Below are 16,711 nucleotides of genomic sequence, written 5' to 3' on the forward strand. Positions count from 1 at the left end.
CTACTTTACAAGAGATACTTTTATTACCTGATAAATGTCTGCCATAACTCCTAGTCCTGCAGCCAGATGACAATGCAGAACCCTGTTGCTGTATAAGGAAAGATTCCAGCCGTGATCCTAGTGCTGCCAAAAAGCAGAACGTTGTAACACTGTCGGTTGCCAATAGAATGATGCTGATTTATCTGCAAACTACAGCCTACCTTTATATGACGTTTAAGATCGCTATCAGATAGATATTATCTCAAACAAGTCAGATTCAGATACTCCATTAATGACCTGCGTATTTCACGTCTGTGCAGAGGCGTTTTCATTCACAATTTATACTATTAATCTTGACACAAATAACAAACGTTTGAGGCACTTGTCATACATGCACTTGAAACGTCCAAACTTGTATAATAGAAGAATCACTTCCACATAGGTCAGCTTGGTGGAATCCTGGTGTTTGACTGACTGACGGTTTACTGACTCACTACAAACTTTAAAGGGAATGTCAAGTAGCCCACAATCCCTGTATATATCAAGATTATGAAATGAGAATATACTCTCTGCCCCCCCCCAACCATTAACCCTCCCTCTCTCATACTGTGGGGCAGCTCAGGAACGCCGGCCGTTCGTTGGGAGAGCTCCCAGTGACGTCACAGCGTGGCCCAGACCCAGCACAGGTCACACAAACAGCTGCCTCGGCCAGGCCGGCCTCTCCCCGAGTGCACTTCCTCTCTCACCATATAAGGGAAATTGACATTCTTATCTCGCTGAGAATGACATTGCTTGAAGCACAGCAACAGGAACCCCAGGTCTAACCCAAGCTTAGAGAATCTCTTTCTCTCTCTCGCAATTTCTTTCTTTTCTCTTTCTTTTTCTCCAGATCATTATCTTTTGAGCAGAGGGGAGGCTGGTGAGGCTGGAGATTGGAGGGCGGGTCATTGTGATGCACGGGACGCTGTGTTTGATACCATTACTCATTCCGTTCCAATTACAATAAGCCTCTGATTTCTGCCTCCACCAGCCTCTGCCTCAACCTCCCTGCTTTTGAGGTACAGTCAGTAATGATCTTGAGATGGAAAAAAGCCAGGATAGATAAACTGGCAGTGGTCTTATACTTCCATTGCATTAGCAAGCAGTCTAAAGACACCAGTCATGTCATACATGACGCGTGACTGTTCTGATTGGCCGGGAGGCACAGCTTCTGTTTTCGTACAACTGTGTTTACTCATTTCTTGTTTATTTCTTGTTTGTTCAACAGGAATTGCTGCTCCTGGACCTGCGGATGTCTATGCCTAGAATAGAAGCTCGGCAAAGAAGGGGCAGCTGTGGCGCAGGAGGTAGAGCTGGCGTCTATTGACCGCAAGGTCGTCAGATTGGCGGTTTGAATCCCGGCTGGCCACATGTCGAGGTGTCCTTGGGCAAGACACTGAACCCCAAATTGCTCCCAATGAGCTTGCATGGTAGCTTGCCGCCGTGTGTGAATGAAGTGCCATTGTAAAGCCCTTTGAAATAGGGCACTATATATGTCAGGCCATTTACCAAATATGGTCTTGTCTCATCTCAACTGTTTGAGCATGAAACCCTCCTCCATTTGTCTCATCTTGTATCTGATCTGATCTCCTATCTGTATCTCCTCAAGACCCCCAGGACCAAGCTCCGCACGATGGGAGATCGGGCCTTCTGCTCGGCTGCTCCCAGGCTGTGGAATGCTCTCCCTGACCACCTAAGGGCACCACAGTCTGTGGATGCTTTTAAACGTGGCCTTAAAACCCACCTTTTTAATAGAGCCTTTTTTTAGCCTTTTAATTGAATGTTTTTTGCTTTATCTTACTGTGTTGTAGCACTCTGAGATTTTATATGTAAAGTGCTTTTATAAATAAAATGTATTATTATTATTATTATTATTATTATTATCTGTACGTGCTTCAACCAAGTTCTCTTAAATAATGCCATAGGCCAACGTAGTATAGTCTGTACTACTGTATAGTCCTGCTTTTGCACCCCAAGGAGTGATTTCCTCGCCCCTGCATCATTCTTTGAGCTCACAGTTTCTTTCCGTAGATCTCACAGACCTATTGGCACCCCACAAGAGGAAACCACCACACACACTCTCTCATATACCTATATATGCAGAGGAAATTAAACAATGAATGTTGTTATTCATTTGGAAGATTGCCCCGAGAAATAGGTAACATTGTTCCAGGGTACAAATTGGATGTGTGTGTGTGAAACAGCTGAATAAATACTATTGAGTATGGTACTGCACCAGACAAGAGGGTGGATTTGTTTGTCCTGTGCTTAAATTAGAATGCAATTGCATTCCAACGGGGTCGAATATATGTATCCATAAACATATGTGTCTCCGTCAAATTGTCCTTCTATGGCTACAATGGTAGGAGAACATACACATCTCATGTAACTGATTTATAGGACTATAGAAATATATATATATACATATATATATATATATATATATATATATATAGTCTGTCTCGTACAGTAGAATGTTCTTAAGATTGCAAGATTGTGCTGTTGGAGGAAAATACTGTTTACGTTTCCTCACTGTAACTCATATACAGTATGTCATGTGATGCCACTGAGAGTGAAAGCCCCACTCAGGAGTTTTTGTCTCTGTTTCAGTGGAAATTGTTCATTGCAATGCATGAAATGGAATGAGGAATGGTTCCATTCTATGCATCACAATGAGTCCGTCCTTCGAGTTCTACCTTGACCAGCCTCCAGGCTCCATTTATGGGATGTGCTGCGTAACTACATAAACCAGTAACACCAATTTGTCACATTACAGGAAAACATCTTTGACTGGAGAGAGAGAGAGAGAGGAATCCAAAATCCTGCCTCTTTTACTGGACTCTATGAACCGGTCCAAAATGTTGACTCCCAAATGTCCTCCCTCACATTTTCTCTTGAGATAGGCTTTCTGCTCCAACTGAGAGGACCAGAACCTGGGGTGTGTGTTTTGACTGAACCCTAGGAGAGGGGTCCAGGGGACCAGCTCAATGGCCTCGCGGTTACAGTGTCCGCCTTGACATTGGGAGGTCGAGAGTTCGATCCCCAGCTGAGTCATACCAAAGACTATAAAAATGGTACCCGATGACTCCCTGTTTGGCACTCAGTATTAAGGGTTGGATTGCGGGTAAGACCCTGCCACATACCAGCGTCATGTCCGGAGGGTGTACTTGTACATCAAGCCGCTTCACGCTATGGAAACAGGAAATAGGCTCCTGCCCTATGGGCCATTGGGCTTGAGAACCATCAGTTCTCAAGGCTACATACTTAGGAGAGGGGTTACTTTTTCCTGTTTATTTTTGTGTTTCTCACGTCTCTCGTTTCAGAGGCTTTGCTACCTGCCCTAGTGTGTTTTTTCGCTTGTGTGATTGTCTACCTGTCCCTCATCATCCGTCCCTCTCCGGTGTAATTGTGTGTATAGTTTGTGTGTTCCCATGTCTCTGTGCCAGTTCGTCTTTGTCCTTCGAGTCAGACGTTCCATAGTGTTTATTGATTTCCTGGTTTTTGACCTAGCCTTCCCTAGTCTTCTCCTTGCCGGATTATTCTACCTACTTGTGTACCTAACGTTGTTTGAAAGTAAAGACTATTCCTTTTGATTCAAGATTTTTGTCTCCAAGTCGTGCGTTTCAGTCCTCGGCCTGAGTACCCCAGCCGTTACACTGGGTTGGACTCTTGCATTTGATCCCCTGGAGGTTTTTTCCACCACCTCGTCCTCCTCTGTGTATCAGTTATACAGTACAGTCTATTCTGCTGTCATTAAAGTGCATGAATGAACAAACCTATATACTATCACACGATGATCAGAGCCCTGGGAATGGACTCTGTGTGTGTGTGTGCGTGTATGTCTGTGTGCTGGAATCAGAAAGCGTTTTGATGTTGAGTATAGTAAATTATAATAAATAGATTTAAGATTCAAGACTCAAGAACACTGTAAAAAAAAAGATAAAATTGTAGTCTTGAGTCTGGTCCTGAATGTATTGAAAGTATCAGAGCATCGGGTGGCTGGTGGAAGGGTGTTCCACAGCTTGGGTGCAGCAACAGAAAAGGCTTGATCGCCTAGTGCAGGGTATGACAAGGAGGTCAGTGAGGGGATCGGAGGGGATCGGAGACCACGTGCAGGGGTGTAAGGGTGGAGTAGGTCAGTTAAATAGGCATGAAGTGGCCTGGCAAGAGCGTCAACTAACACAAATACGATTTATATGATTTTTTATTAGTCTTTACTGTCAAATCACTATACATAGAACAGGCTATGCTGCGTATATAGGGTAAACTAGCATCTGAAGATAAGATGATAATGATGAGCTAAAAGAGATAGCCCCGCTGTCTCCTTAGAGGACTTAGATGCACTAGCTAGATAATAGGGTATACACAGTGGGAGATGTAATGCATGTAAATAACGTGGCGTTATTCATGTAAATAACGTGGCGTTATTCCCATAATAGCACCTCTGTTTGTTTAAACAATGCCATTGCAGTGGACCATATTTAGTCACTGGGCCTGCAGCGTCGACTTTCAGACGCAGAAAGCTGCTGAGATTCCATGCTGCGGACCCCACTGTCCTTATATGGCACACCACGGCAAACCTCTGTACACGGTGCGTCTCTCCCCCACTCTCTTTCTCTCTCCTTCCCTCACGCACACACGCTCTCTCTCTCTCTCTCTCTCTCTCTCTCTCTCTCTCTCTCTCTCTCTCTCTCTCTCTCTCTCTCTTCCTCCCTCCCTCTCTCTCTCTCTTGATTTCACAGTCTCTCTGTCCCTCCCTTCACACCCTCCTCCACACACAAACACACACACACACACACACACACATACACACACACTCATACGCACACACACACACACACACACAAACAGTTCTTGATGTTGACCAGAGACCCCGCAGGCCAGACAATTTCCAAGAGTGGAGGTCCTCCGTCTTGGACCAGGGCTGTCATCATGTTCCGCTCACATACCGACGATCCGTCTGGGGCCCTGGAGCAGGACCGGGCCAGGCCATCGCAAAAGTGATTGATTGGACGAAAAAGGAGGCTGTCCTTATATAGGAAGTTCCATTGGAGAGGCGTCGGTTTGTGGAAGGGGTAGGGGGGTCGTGACGGTGGAATGTGGTGTGCATAAGGGTAGGAGAAACACAGAGATGGTGGGGATGGGATAAAGCCCCCGCCCCCCCCAAAACCCCCCCTCTCCGCATCCCTCTTGTTGTGTGTTGGGGGAATCTCTCGCCCCCCCCCTTCCTCACTCCCACCCGCAGGGCAGCTGGAGGGATTCCTCTTCTGGGAACAGCCTCTTCTGATGCGCAGCACCCCTGAGACGAGAACATGAGGACATCGTGCTGCTGTACCCTGGGAAGGCCTCTCGTCCAATCATGCGCGGCGTCCCTCCTCACGTCAACACTACTGGCCCACGATCAATAGTGTTGCTGCTCGCCAGGGGAGGCTGGTGGAGGTAGCTATAGGAGGACGACGTTCATTGTATCTATGCATGGAATGGAATTACAACGAGCATGTTTGATGCCGTTCCCCATTCCGTCCCATGCATTACAAAGAGCCTGTCCTCTGATTTTGGCCTCCATCAGCCTCCCCCTGGAGGAGTGCATCGCCTCAGGATCGCCTGCTCCTGCCCACTGATCTATAGTATAAACCGTAGTCTCCTTCTAGTCCAACAACTATCATTCACAAGAGAGAAATACGAGGTGTGAAGTAATACTGTACGTTTACCTTGGCGAACTGCGTCTGCTACTGCTGGCTAATGTCATGATGCCAGACTGTCACTATGTTGTGAGGGTAGAGTGAGTGGCATACTCAATCACTATGAAGAGGTAATGATGGTGATGATGATGATGATGATGATGATGATGATGATGATGATGATGAGGGCCCCACTGGGTTGGTAACAGCTTCAACTCACAGGTGAGCAGGATGTATGAACAGGAGACATTCCACAACAGGGTGGTTGTATGTAATAAACTAAATCCAGATCCATACCATTCTATGAATAAATAAATCATTATCATAATCATAATAATAATCATAAAAAATAACATATGAAAAACATGTATCGGCATATTGGCTAACGCTTGAACTCAATGAGGCGAGACAATTCAATAAGGCAAGCAGATTCTCGCACTGTACCGGACCTATCAATGTACCCTTAAACCAGGTGGAGGTTGAAATCGGAGGACGGGTTTATTGTGAGGAATTCCTCATTCTATTCCATGCACTATGGGTTAGGGTTAGGGTTAGGACTAATGGTGACACATCCTCTGATTTCTACCACCACCAGCCTCCCCTACGTTAATCATCACCAGAACTGCAATGGGTGCACCCAACCTGGAGAAGTTCATCATCCTACTGTACTTGCAGTATATTGGCAGTATCATCCAGTCAAGACAGGCAGACAGACATACAATTCTGTTATGATTCATATTCAATCAATTGTATACAGTAATCATAAGTTATAGTACAATTGGAGTTATTTGTGAATGATGCCAGTGTGGCACTGGAGAATGGTGGAGGTAGAAATCGGAGGTCGGGCTCATTGCATGCATGGAATGGAATAAGGAATGGTATCAAACTCACGTGGAGTGTCAGCCAATATTTCCAATATTGATGTTAACAGTATAAACCATCCACTATCAAAGGAATTGCCCTCTTGCTAACGTTGTAACTCTCCTGAGATCTGTAGATTCAAGTCAATTGTGTATAATGTTCAGAGACAAAATGCTCGCTGCACTCCGTTCTGCGTGTCAGCGAGTCAAGCACGCATGTACATTACTTTCGCCTCGTCCGCTCGAAGTGGACGCTGCTGTCAGTTGTGCGCGCATGGAACAAGAGGAGGGTCTGCGCGTGCGGCTCCACCCTCCGCGCACGCCGACGCGGTTTAAAGGGTAACGGAGGTATTTGACCGGGCTAATTTGGACTTAGGTTGTCTTTGGAGTACCCCGTCAACGCAGGACGCTCCAAACCATCACTTTCCAAATCCAAACCACCCCCTGCCGATTCGATCCCATCACATTTGTGAGTATTTCGTATTTTTTTATCTCGTATCAGTGATGATTTTCACCCGAGAAGCATTGCGCTGCACTTGTTAGAGCTCTTTTCAGGTTTTCTTTTAGTGCGCACAATTAATTATGGTCAATGTAATTGCCATTTATGCATAATAACGTGTTCACTAGCATTGCCTGTAATTCGGTAATGTTGACATTGTTTGCTGCATGTTATACATGTGTTATATACTGTATAACAGTGTATTCAACAGTTAGAACAAATTATACTTGGAACAAATTTCGAACTGATTAACGATCACTGAGCTGTGAACTTTCTATGTCGCTCTTTCATGCTGCACTGAGCAACAGGAAATCGGATATTACTGTGACATTGTTTGTCTACGTTACAATTATGCGTTTGGCAGCTGTTTTGTTTTACATTATTAAAAGCCAATATTGATGTTAACAGTACAAACCATCCACCATCAAAGGAATTACCCTCTTGCTACATTGTAACTCTCCTGAGATATGTAGATTCAAGTACGTCTATAATGTTCAGAGACAAATGCTGACACATTACTGTAAAATTGATCTGTGCCCTTTGCGCCCTTCCACTCACCAGCTAACAATGCCATGCTTTACTAACTAACTGTTTGTGTAACTATTTGTTATTGATCACTTTATTTATCTATTTGGGGGATAAAGGCTGGAATGGTTCATATCTACAGTACTGCACAAGCTCTGCAGCTGTGTCATAGAGGAAATAGGGGGAAGTTGACTGTTTTGAGTGTAAGAGAAAAAAGAAATAGGCTTGACATTCTAACCATGGAGTTTCCTGTTATCCAAATATGGTAGTATTTGTCTTGCAGTTGAACCTGTGGTGTGGCTTTTCAAAGCGAGAGTCGAAAGTCTGTCAGTCTGCATTGATGTAAAAAGGAGGCATCAAATTGGAGACATGTCAGAGTAGACACTAGGGAGGTTAATCCCTAGGATAAACCTAGTTGATTACCAGCATCAACAGCTAGGGCCTTAATATGAGGTGATCAGTGCTGTTCTCTGGGTTTAAATTCATTTCATTTTCATTTCATAAATGTTCATTTATTTGTTGAAGATTAGCATGGGAGCTTCAACAAGGGAAGTGTGCAGTCTTCATATCTCCCTTCAACAGGGGAAGTGTGCAGTACGCACACACCTCTTACGTCTCAGCTTTGGTCTCTCTGGATGACGTGAGAGATTCATTTTAACGGTCTTTGTCCGCCCATCTCTGAGTTCTCAAAACTGAACCCTGTACTGCATTGCTCAGGGGCCTTAGGCATCAGTTAAAATTACTTTCTGCCCCTGTTTCATTTGTTTTTCAGTGAGCTAAAGCACTGCTCCTAGGCACACGTGAAAGCATCTAGTCAGAGGAGTCATTCAGGCACGATACCTGGATTCAGTAGGCCTACTCTGAAGTGGAGGTATGAGCCAAACTGACAAAGATGGGATATCTGGACCAGGCAATACTGAGATACGCTAGATAGCAGTAGGATCCAAGACTATGATGGGTTAACTTGGTGCTGTCACTATCTTTAGACATAGACAGACACAAACATGCAGCTTCAGCAGTAGCTTTAATTGTGTTTAAATGGCCTAATACAATTCTGAGGTCCTTCTCATGCTCCTCCTTTTTATCAGCACAGAGTTACAAGTACAACATTTTACTTCACATGTTTTTTTGAAGAGCGACAATCTGAGTATTGTTTTTGTCATAGTCTACAGTGTTATTATTTCTCACGTAACTGTGTTTGTTGAAGCTTATCAGAAATGCAATTCAAGTGCCTTATTAGGGCTTAAATTGTAGTCTTTGCATAGTCTTGGATGATAACAGACCAAATGGAATCGCAATGGTTTTAGACCAAGCCAAAAGATTGTGGGAATAATTTGCCATTAGACCTAACTCTTATCTCTTATAAGTATTTTGACTTATTATAATGACTCAGTGGTTCAGTAGTAGTGACTGGACAAACTATAGGAAATGTATTTGTGATTCAGCCAGGGAGGGGGCGGAATACAACTAGGGGGCTAGAATCGTTCACAAGCCCAAAGGTCAACCCATATCCCCTACGAATAGAAAGGTCACACGGTCGCCCGGGCAACAGGCCCATTTTATACACATAAAACACATTTTATATCCAAAAACCCTTCTATGGTTTATTCCTCCAAACAAAAAATTATGTATTGTTTCCTTTTACAAAATATGCCTTCAACAACATTGAGACAATGTTGATTTGTATTAGTAATGCATTCGGGGAGTGTGGGAATAAATCTAATGACGGGATTTATTATGCTAACAGAAACATGATATAACGTTGTCCTGATGGTTTATATTGACCTAAGCGGGGGTCAGTGAATGTGCGTGCGGGGCCACAGGAAGTGTTTCATTAAAGTTGCAGTGTTGAATTAAAGTGATTTATCTCCCACACACCCACCCTCTTGGTCTCTCAAATGAGGCTGGCTGTTTACCCTTGTGTGGTGAAAGATCGGAGGGGTGTCAAGCATTCATCTGTTTCAGGTGTTTTGAGTCAATGCTAGTGTAGGTTATGGTTGGTTGAGACAGTTGGGTGGACTATTCCAATCACCCAGGTTGGTCAGTGGTGCAGGCGAGGCTTGTGGAGGAAGAAAAGGACAGGCTCATTGGAATGAATGGTATGGAAAGAGGAATGGCACTAAACAGGGCTCATTGGAATGCTCAACGTGTTGGATACCAGTCCTCATTCCGTTCCAATGCAGTACAATGAGCCCGTCCTCTGATTTCTACCTCCACCAGCCTCCCCTGCAGTGATGGATGTAAAGTGCTTTGGCATCTAGAAAAGTGCTACATAAATCCGATCAACTGATAATGACTCAGATACTCAAGTGATAAGCAAAGCCATGCATTATTATTCTCTGGCATTGCTTCTAAGTAGAAGTCCCAGCAGTTCTTAGAAGTCCAACAGGATTTTATTGAACCCCTCCTCCACGTCCTTCTCCTCCTCCTCCTCCTCCTCCTCCTCCTCCTCCTCCTCCTCCTCCCCAATCTCTCTTGACAGTGTTGACAAAAAGAGTGTTCTGAGGGCCCCTCCACCCTTATCATGCTCTCTGACGAGTAGTGACTACACACTGTGGCCTATCAGCAAACTCTCGCCCTGTCACGTCTCTGTTCAGACAGCTATGCTCAGGCTACACGGCCTGAGGACAAAGGTGCCCATGCGTTGACACAACAAGGAGAGAGAGAGAGGGAGGGAGGGAGGGAGGGAGGGAGGGAGGGAGAGAGAAAGAAGGGGTGTTTGATGCGTGAGGAGATGCAGCCTAGTTAAAGGGAGTCTGGAATGAGGATTCTTGCTGCACATACATCTGTATGGGGGAGTGTCAGGAAAACTCCAATTGTAATCAGGAAATAAGTCATCATCATCATCATCATCATCATCACCCATCAGCTGTTTAAGTCCCATACAGTAGCATGTCTATGGCCCTGCTTAATGTCTGTACTTTGAGAAATGAGAGATATCCGTTCACTGGTTGGTGCTCCCAAAATGTCTTTTGAGCCCAACATTTCCAACATCCCAACTAGGTCTTTGTAAAACCTTTGTTTCTATGCCACAACTCCCAAAAAAACAATATATATGTTTTTTTTTGTGGGGGGGTTGTTTTTTTCTCACTCTAATGTGAATATTCATACTTGCTGTCTTCTGGGAGGGTTTATGAGTAGTCTGGGCTGTGCTGGTCTCAGGGGGACACTGACAGTCTTTCCCTGGAGAGTTGCATAGAGTTGCATAGTTCCCACTCCTCGAAAGTGCATGCCAGTCTGTGACTGTACTAGCTGTACTAGTATGGAATGATTGGTGTTTTTTGGACTGGACTCCCGGCACCATTGTGGAATACCTTTTTAGTCAACGACCACATGACCCTAGTGTAGTCTGAGCTGAGCACCTAGCCCAATGGTCCGTTGTTCAGCCCTGGTAGTCAATGAAATCTAATCTTGATTGTTTTGTGAAAGAGGTTTGTTTAGTCAGTGTTGACTCGGAACTGTAAATATCTACATCTCGGTGCTCAAACACCTCAACTGTTGCACAAACACGTCAACTGCACCTGTCATCATACAGACGTGACTCAGTCAGGCATTAGCATCCTCCAAGTTTCGCAACACGAGTAAACTACCACACCCAGCGTGTCTACTGGGTGGTGGAGAAGCGGGACCATATGAAGTATGAACATTAAACCCCTAACCCCCCCCCCTCCCCACCCCTGAGGCTGCCTGCCTGCGTCCATGTTATCATTTTGGAGTAAACTGCGAGGCCAGCTGAAGACATACTATTCCCTATAAGGGCTTTGTTTGGGACTTCACTAGCCTGGCTGTTTAGGTCCGCAGAAACAGGCCTGCTCCAGTGAAGAGGCCCATATATGGTCATTGTAGCGCAGGACTGTTTGGCCGTGCAGCCAAAGGCAGAGAGAGAGAGAGAGAGAGAGAGAGAAAAAAAAAAAAAAAAAAAAGACATTGTTGTTATTGTTGTTATAATATTGTCTGTTTATCGGGATAGCTTTTTCATTATTAGCGCTGATGGGGTTGACTGTGTTTTTGAATTTGTTTGTGAAAGAGCGATCGATATGTCTTGATCTTGTGGATTTTAAGTCCTTTCCCAGCCTCTATCTTCCTAATCTAAATTAGGGCTCTCTCTGTAATGGTTGTCTCCCTTGTGGCGTGTGTGAAAGTGTAGGGGCGAGGGGGGTGGAGGCCTGGGGGGGTGGGGGTGGGGGTTGTGTGGGGGGTCTGTGAGAATGACTGTACTCTGGGACTTTCTGATGGATGAAGAAGTTTAACCCTTTATGTGGCCAACCTTTTGAGTGTACAGTATGGTTGGTAGCAGCATTTACTTACTGTACACAGAATCACACAGTATCTGTTGGTTAACTCTGTCAGTGTTCTAAGTTTTAAATGCCTGACTGAAAATAGAGTCTCTCTTCCTTAAAAACATTCAGAAAGATAAACATGACATCCAAGTGATTTCCTCCACCCTGCTAGTTCTTACAATATACTGCTTATCAGAAGTTTAACTCCGACCCATGCCCTGCCTTGCATGCCCTGCCTGGTCCCCTCAACCCACCACTTCCATTCCCTGACCACAACCACGGAAGGGCATTTATATTCAGCCTTTTAACATTCTTTCCCCATCTTAAATCTGCACTGCACTTTTTTTTATGGACATGTTATTTTATGTTATGGCTTAAGTAGGACGTGTGTGTGTGTGTGTGTGTGTGTGTGTGTGTGTGTGTACATGTCACGTGTGGTATCCTGTCATCGTTGTTGTTGTTGTTGTTGTTGTTGTTGTTGTTGTTACTCACTATGTACCCCGAAGTCCCCCTCGTTGATGAAGAAAGTGTTTTGGATTCAATTGAATTGAATCTTTCATCCATTAATTCTTTCCTATTGTTCATTCTGACAGCTGGCCAACCGACTCCAACATGTCCAACAAAAAGGACCTGAGCGAGGATGAGAAGTTCCTCTTCCTGGACAAGGACTTCATCAACAGTCCCATGGCCCAGGCCGACTGGTCGGCCAAGAAGCTGGTGTGGATCCCCTCGGAGAAGCATGGCTTCGAGGCGGCCAGTGTCAAGGAGGAGCACGGGGAGGAGTGTCTGGTGGAGCTGGCCGACAACGCCAAGAAGGTGACGGTCAACAAGGACGACATCCAGAAGATGAACCCGCCCAAGTTCAGCAAGGTGGAGGACATGGCCGAGCTCACCTGCCTGAACGAGGCCTCGGTCCTGCACAACATCAAGGAGAGGTACTTCTCCGGCCTCATCTATGTGAGTATTAGTGGTACACACACGCACATGCACACACACACACACACACACACACACACACACACACACACACACACACAGGCATGCATACACAAGTGCACACACATATACACACATACACAAATCTGTATAGTGATACACACACACACACATACACACGCACACACACACACAAACACACACACACACACACAACATATTGGCTTAGACACACAAATGAATACACACATGACAATGATTGACATTGAAACCGTTATCTCATTCACAGTGAAGATCATTCTTAGTCTTCAGATTTTATGTAAATAAACATGTTCCACCTTTGTGTTTTCTCCAGACATATTCTGGCCTCTTCTGCGTGGTGGTGAACCCCTACAAAATGCTACCCATCTACTCCGAGAAGATCATTGACATGTACAAAGGGAAAAAACGCCACGAAGTTCCCCCCCACATCTACTCCATCACCGACAATGCCTACAGAAACATGATGCAAGGTACGTTCCTCCTCCTCAGACAAGTACACATCGTACTGTTCACCTCCGTCTGTCTGGGTCCTTCCTGATGATACAGATCTGGGAAAAGCATGGAGGGTCACCGCAGGGTTTCACAGTAGCTACTGTCTTTCCTTTTGAGGAGAGGGATCGTCAGCAGGGCATGGGCTGGATTCAAGGACGTATATGTGTGCACCAGTGGAGGCTGGTGGAGGCTCCGTAGAAATCGGAGGACGGGCTCATTGTAATGCATGGAACGGAATGAGGAATAGTATCAAACCACCCCACTTCTTAGTTAATCAAGAGTGTTATATCAGCTACTCCACAATAATCACAACCGTCTTGTGAGAGAGTGAAGTGCCAAGTTTAATTGGCTTGTGGGTGGATAACTCTTCAGACACTTCAAAAAAAAGTATGAATATATTAGTGTCTGCTCAGCAGCCGACGGTCCTGAGGGTTTAAGCTGACGGGTCGGCCCAAACGTGGGTGCTGCCAGCGAGGGAGCCTGTTCAGAGTGATTTGTGTTCTGTTGAAGCGGCCGTGTGACAGTTTAAAGAGCTTGTCGTGATTGAACTGTCGCGGCAGCTGTCAAATGTCTAATTTTTGCCTGTGTCGAGATATGAAGAGTGGGCTGGCTAGCAGCCTGTGGTCACGCTACGTGACTCAGAACGCGGGAGGAGATGAGGTGTCAAGCCATGAAACGAGCAAAGCTGTCAAAACGGCTGGTCGCAAGCTTTTGAAAAAGCAAGAATTCTCACATATACTCTACCGTGCATAGTATTTAAGCTCTGCCACTATCTTGGTCAATGTCGTCTCTCTATGAAGTACGTAGCCTGTAAATACAATGTAAAAACAGCTAATCGTGGCCTGAAAAAACTATGTAAAAACAGGTAATTTCCCATAATAGTTCATGAGCAGCGAAAGCAACCCTTTCGTGGTTTTGAAGGGTGAACGCGAGGTGACGATAGTAACGGCCTAGCTGTGCTTACAGTAAATGGCTCTTGGCTAACCCTGCGGCACATAGCATACTTAGTGAAGAGGCTAATTTCTCTGGGTTCCCACAAGGGCTTTTTTAATATGGCTCCAGGGGTCATGCCCACTTGACCCCTGAGGAGCCTGGGACTGGGGGTTCTTGGAGGAGCTGACATCTGGATGGAAATGAAGGGAAAGGGAGACATTTCCTGTTACAGTCCTGCCACTTTCACTGAACTTCTTCTTCTTCTTCTTTTCTCTCAGTGTGTGTGTGTGTGTGTGTGTGTGTGTGTGTGTGTGTGTGTGTGTGTGTGTGTGTGCGCGCGTGTGTGTGTGTGTGTGTGTGTGTGTGTGTGTGTGTGTGTCTGTGTGTGTGTTAGGGTTTTCTTGTTTCAGTCACTCTTATTAAGTTGTGGATATCTCATTGCCTTTTATGTTGTGCATAGTGTGTAGTGTGTGTGTGTGTGTGTGTGTGTGTGTGTGTGTGTGTGTGTGTAATGTGTGTTTAATAAATGTTTGCAGGGGTTCTAAAATGATCATTCTGTTAGTGTTGGTCGATGTCTATGCTATGAAAACCACTGCAGATCCAGTAGCTGCTGTAGTCAACACCTTCTCATGTGCTCATGGTTAGACGGCCGAGGCGTGAGGTTTATTGGTTTCCTCACACAGTAGTTGCTACTGTGTCTCTCTTGGCTATCATCAGCAGCCACACAACTTAGATGTACAGTAGCTAGCTAGCTTAGTCAAAGCTAATCAATAACTACACCAAAAGCAGAAGTATAGTAGGTTACTGTTGTGAGTTTGTTTACGTTCTCCCCTTGCCAACCCGCTGCTACATCATGGTTTGCCAACCAAGCAGTCAAACTGTGAAGTTACCTCCGCTGCTGTGAAAACACTCCTCTATGGTAAACAGAACCTTCTAAGAACAGGACCTTGTGTGCGAATTCTGAATGATAACAACAGTCGGTCTCCCTCCATTGTTCAAAGCGCAGATGAGAGAAGCCGAAATAAGCCCTGCACGTTTGCCAAGCAGAACACGATGACATCACCCTTTCTCAAGTTCCCTATTGTGTACTGTAGTAGTGTGTTGAGAACTGGTGGATTCATTTATAGTTACGTTAGATACATTAGTTTAGCACCAAACACAATGATGTCATTCCCTCAGCCTCTCAGCTTCGCAATCTAAAGGCCCAGTGTTTGTTTAGGTTAGATGTGTGTTTCAAGGTTCAAGTTTCAAGTTTATTGTTACGTCACATTACACAAGTGTAAGAGAGTAACATTTTTAGACTTTGATTCCTGACATTGCAGCACAAGACAATAAGGCAATAGGAATAAAACAAGATAATAAAAAAGGGACAAGTACAGGGCATAAGTGACAAATAAGATTATTTATAATTAGCAGTATTTTGCAATTTGTAGACAATAAGGCACCAGGCATCATTTAATAAAAAGTGTCAATAGTACAGGCCATAATTGAATAGCCATAATTTAATTTAACAGACATAATTGAATAAAGAGTGTCAATAGTACAGGACATAAGTGACAGTAGTAAAGTGACTGTGAGGAGCTTACGCTTAGGTAGCCTGTATACATGGGATGTGCTTGTGGATGATAGTCAATTGTCTACAGTAGGCGTGTTCATGAGCCTGATCACCTGGGGGAAGTAGCTGTCGGTTAGCCTCTGAGTTTTGGCTTTGAGGCTCCGGAAGAGGCTACGCCTTTTGGACGGCATCGGTTCAAACGGTATGTGTTAAAGGGGCTCTAACATGAGAGGGATATTAAAGACACTCTCCCTAATGAAAGATACATGGATTGTCTTACACCCGGGGAGGCTGGTGGAGGCAGAAATCAGAAGACGGGCCTCATTGTAATGAATGGAACGGAATGAGGAATGGTGTCAACCATGTGTGTTTGATACCGTTCCATGTGTTACAATGAGCCCGTCCTCCGATTTCTACCTTTCACCAGCCTCCCCTGTCTTACCCCCGTAGTGGAGTGTGTGCAGTGTGAATGTCTCCTCTGACCTAGTTGAGGCTGTAGCGTCAACTGAAATAGTATCTGACAAGCAGGCGGTCCGGCCGCTGGGAGGGGGCTCTCTCATGTGAAGGGGAAACTAAACGGGCAGATTAAACACAACCACCACCAAGTATGTTAAGGCCCTGAGTACGTTGAATAACGTTGTTATGTGAAGAAGACATACAGCTGATGAATCAAAAGTGTGGATTTAAATTTCGGAGGGAGCCTTGGTCTACATTCAGACCAGTGGAGGCTGGCGGAGGTAGAAATCAGAGGACAGGCTAGTTGTAATGCATGGAATGGAATGAGGAATGGCGTTTGATATCATTCCTGTTTCCATTCCATGCATTACGATGAGCCAGTCCTCTGATTTCTACCTCCACCAGCCTCCACTGATTCAGACCTTTGACACCCT

The 16,711-nt window shown here is 45.0% G+C and overlaps 1 protein-coding gene across 2 annotated transcripts in view; it reads left to right on the forward strand.

Annotated features, from left to right (window-relative positions):
• Window positions 1-12,475: 12,475 nt before the first annotated feature.
• myh11a (myosin, heavy chain 11a, smooth muscle) overlaps window positions 12,476-16,711 on the forward strand; it is a gene marked incomplete at its 5' end in the record, with an annotated part of 47,179 nt that continues 42,943 nt past the window's right edge. For both annotated transcript variants that reach the window (XM_080523762.1, XM_080523761.1), the window contains 2 exons: window positions 12,476-12,820; window positions 13,155-13,311. In XM_080523762.1, coding sequence (XP_080379888.1) covers window positions 12,476-12,820; window positions 13,155-13,311 — 502 coding nt within the window. The remainder of the gene's footprint in view (window positions 12,821-13,154; window positions 13,312-16,711) is intronic.

The sequence above is a fragment of the Nansenia antarctica genome, assembly GCF_963989245.1.
Source record: "Nansenia antarctica genome assembly, chromosome: 2".
In the NCBI taxonomy this organism is placed as follows: domain Eukaryota; kingdom Metazoa; phylum Chordata; class Actinopteri; order Argentiniformes; family Microstomatidae; genus Nansenia; species Nansenia antarctica.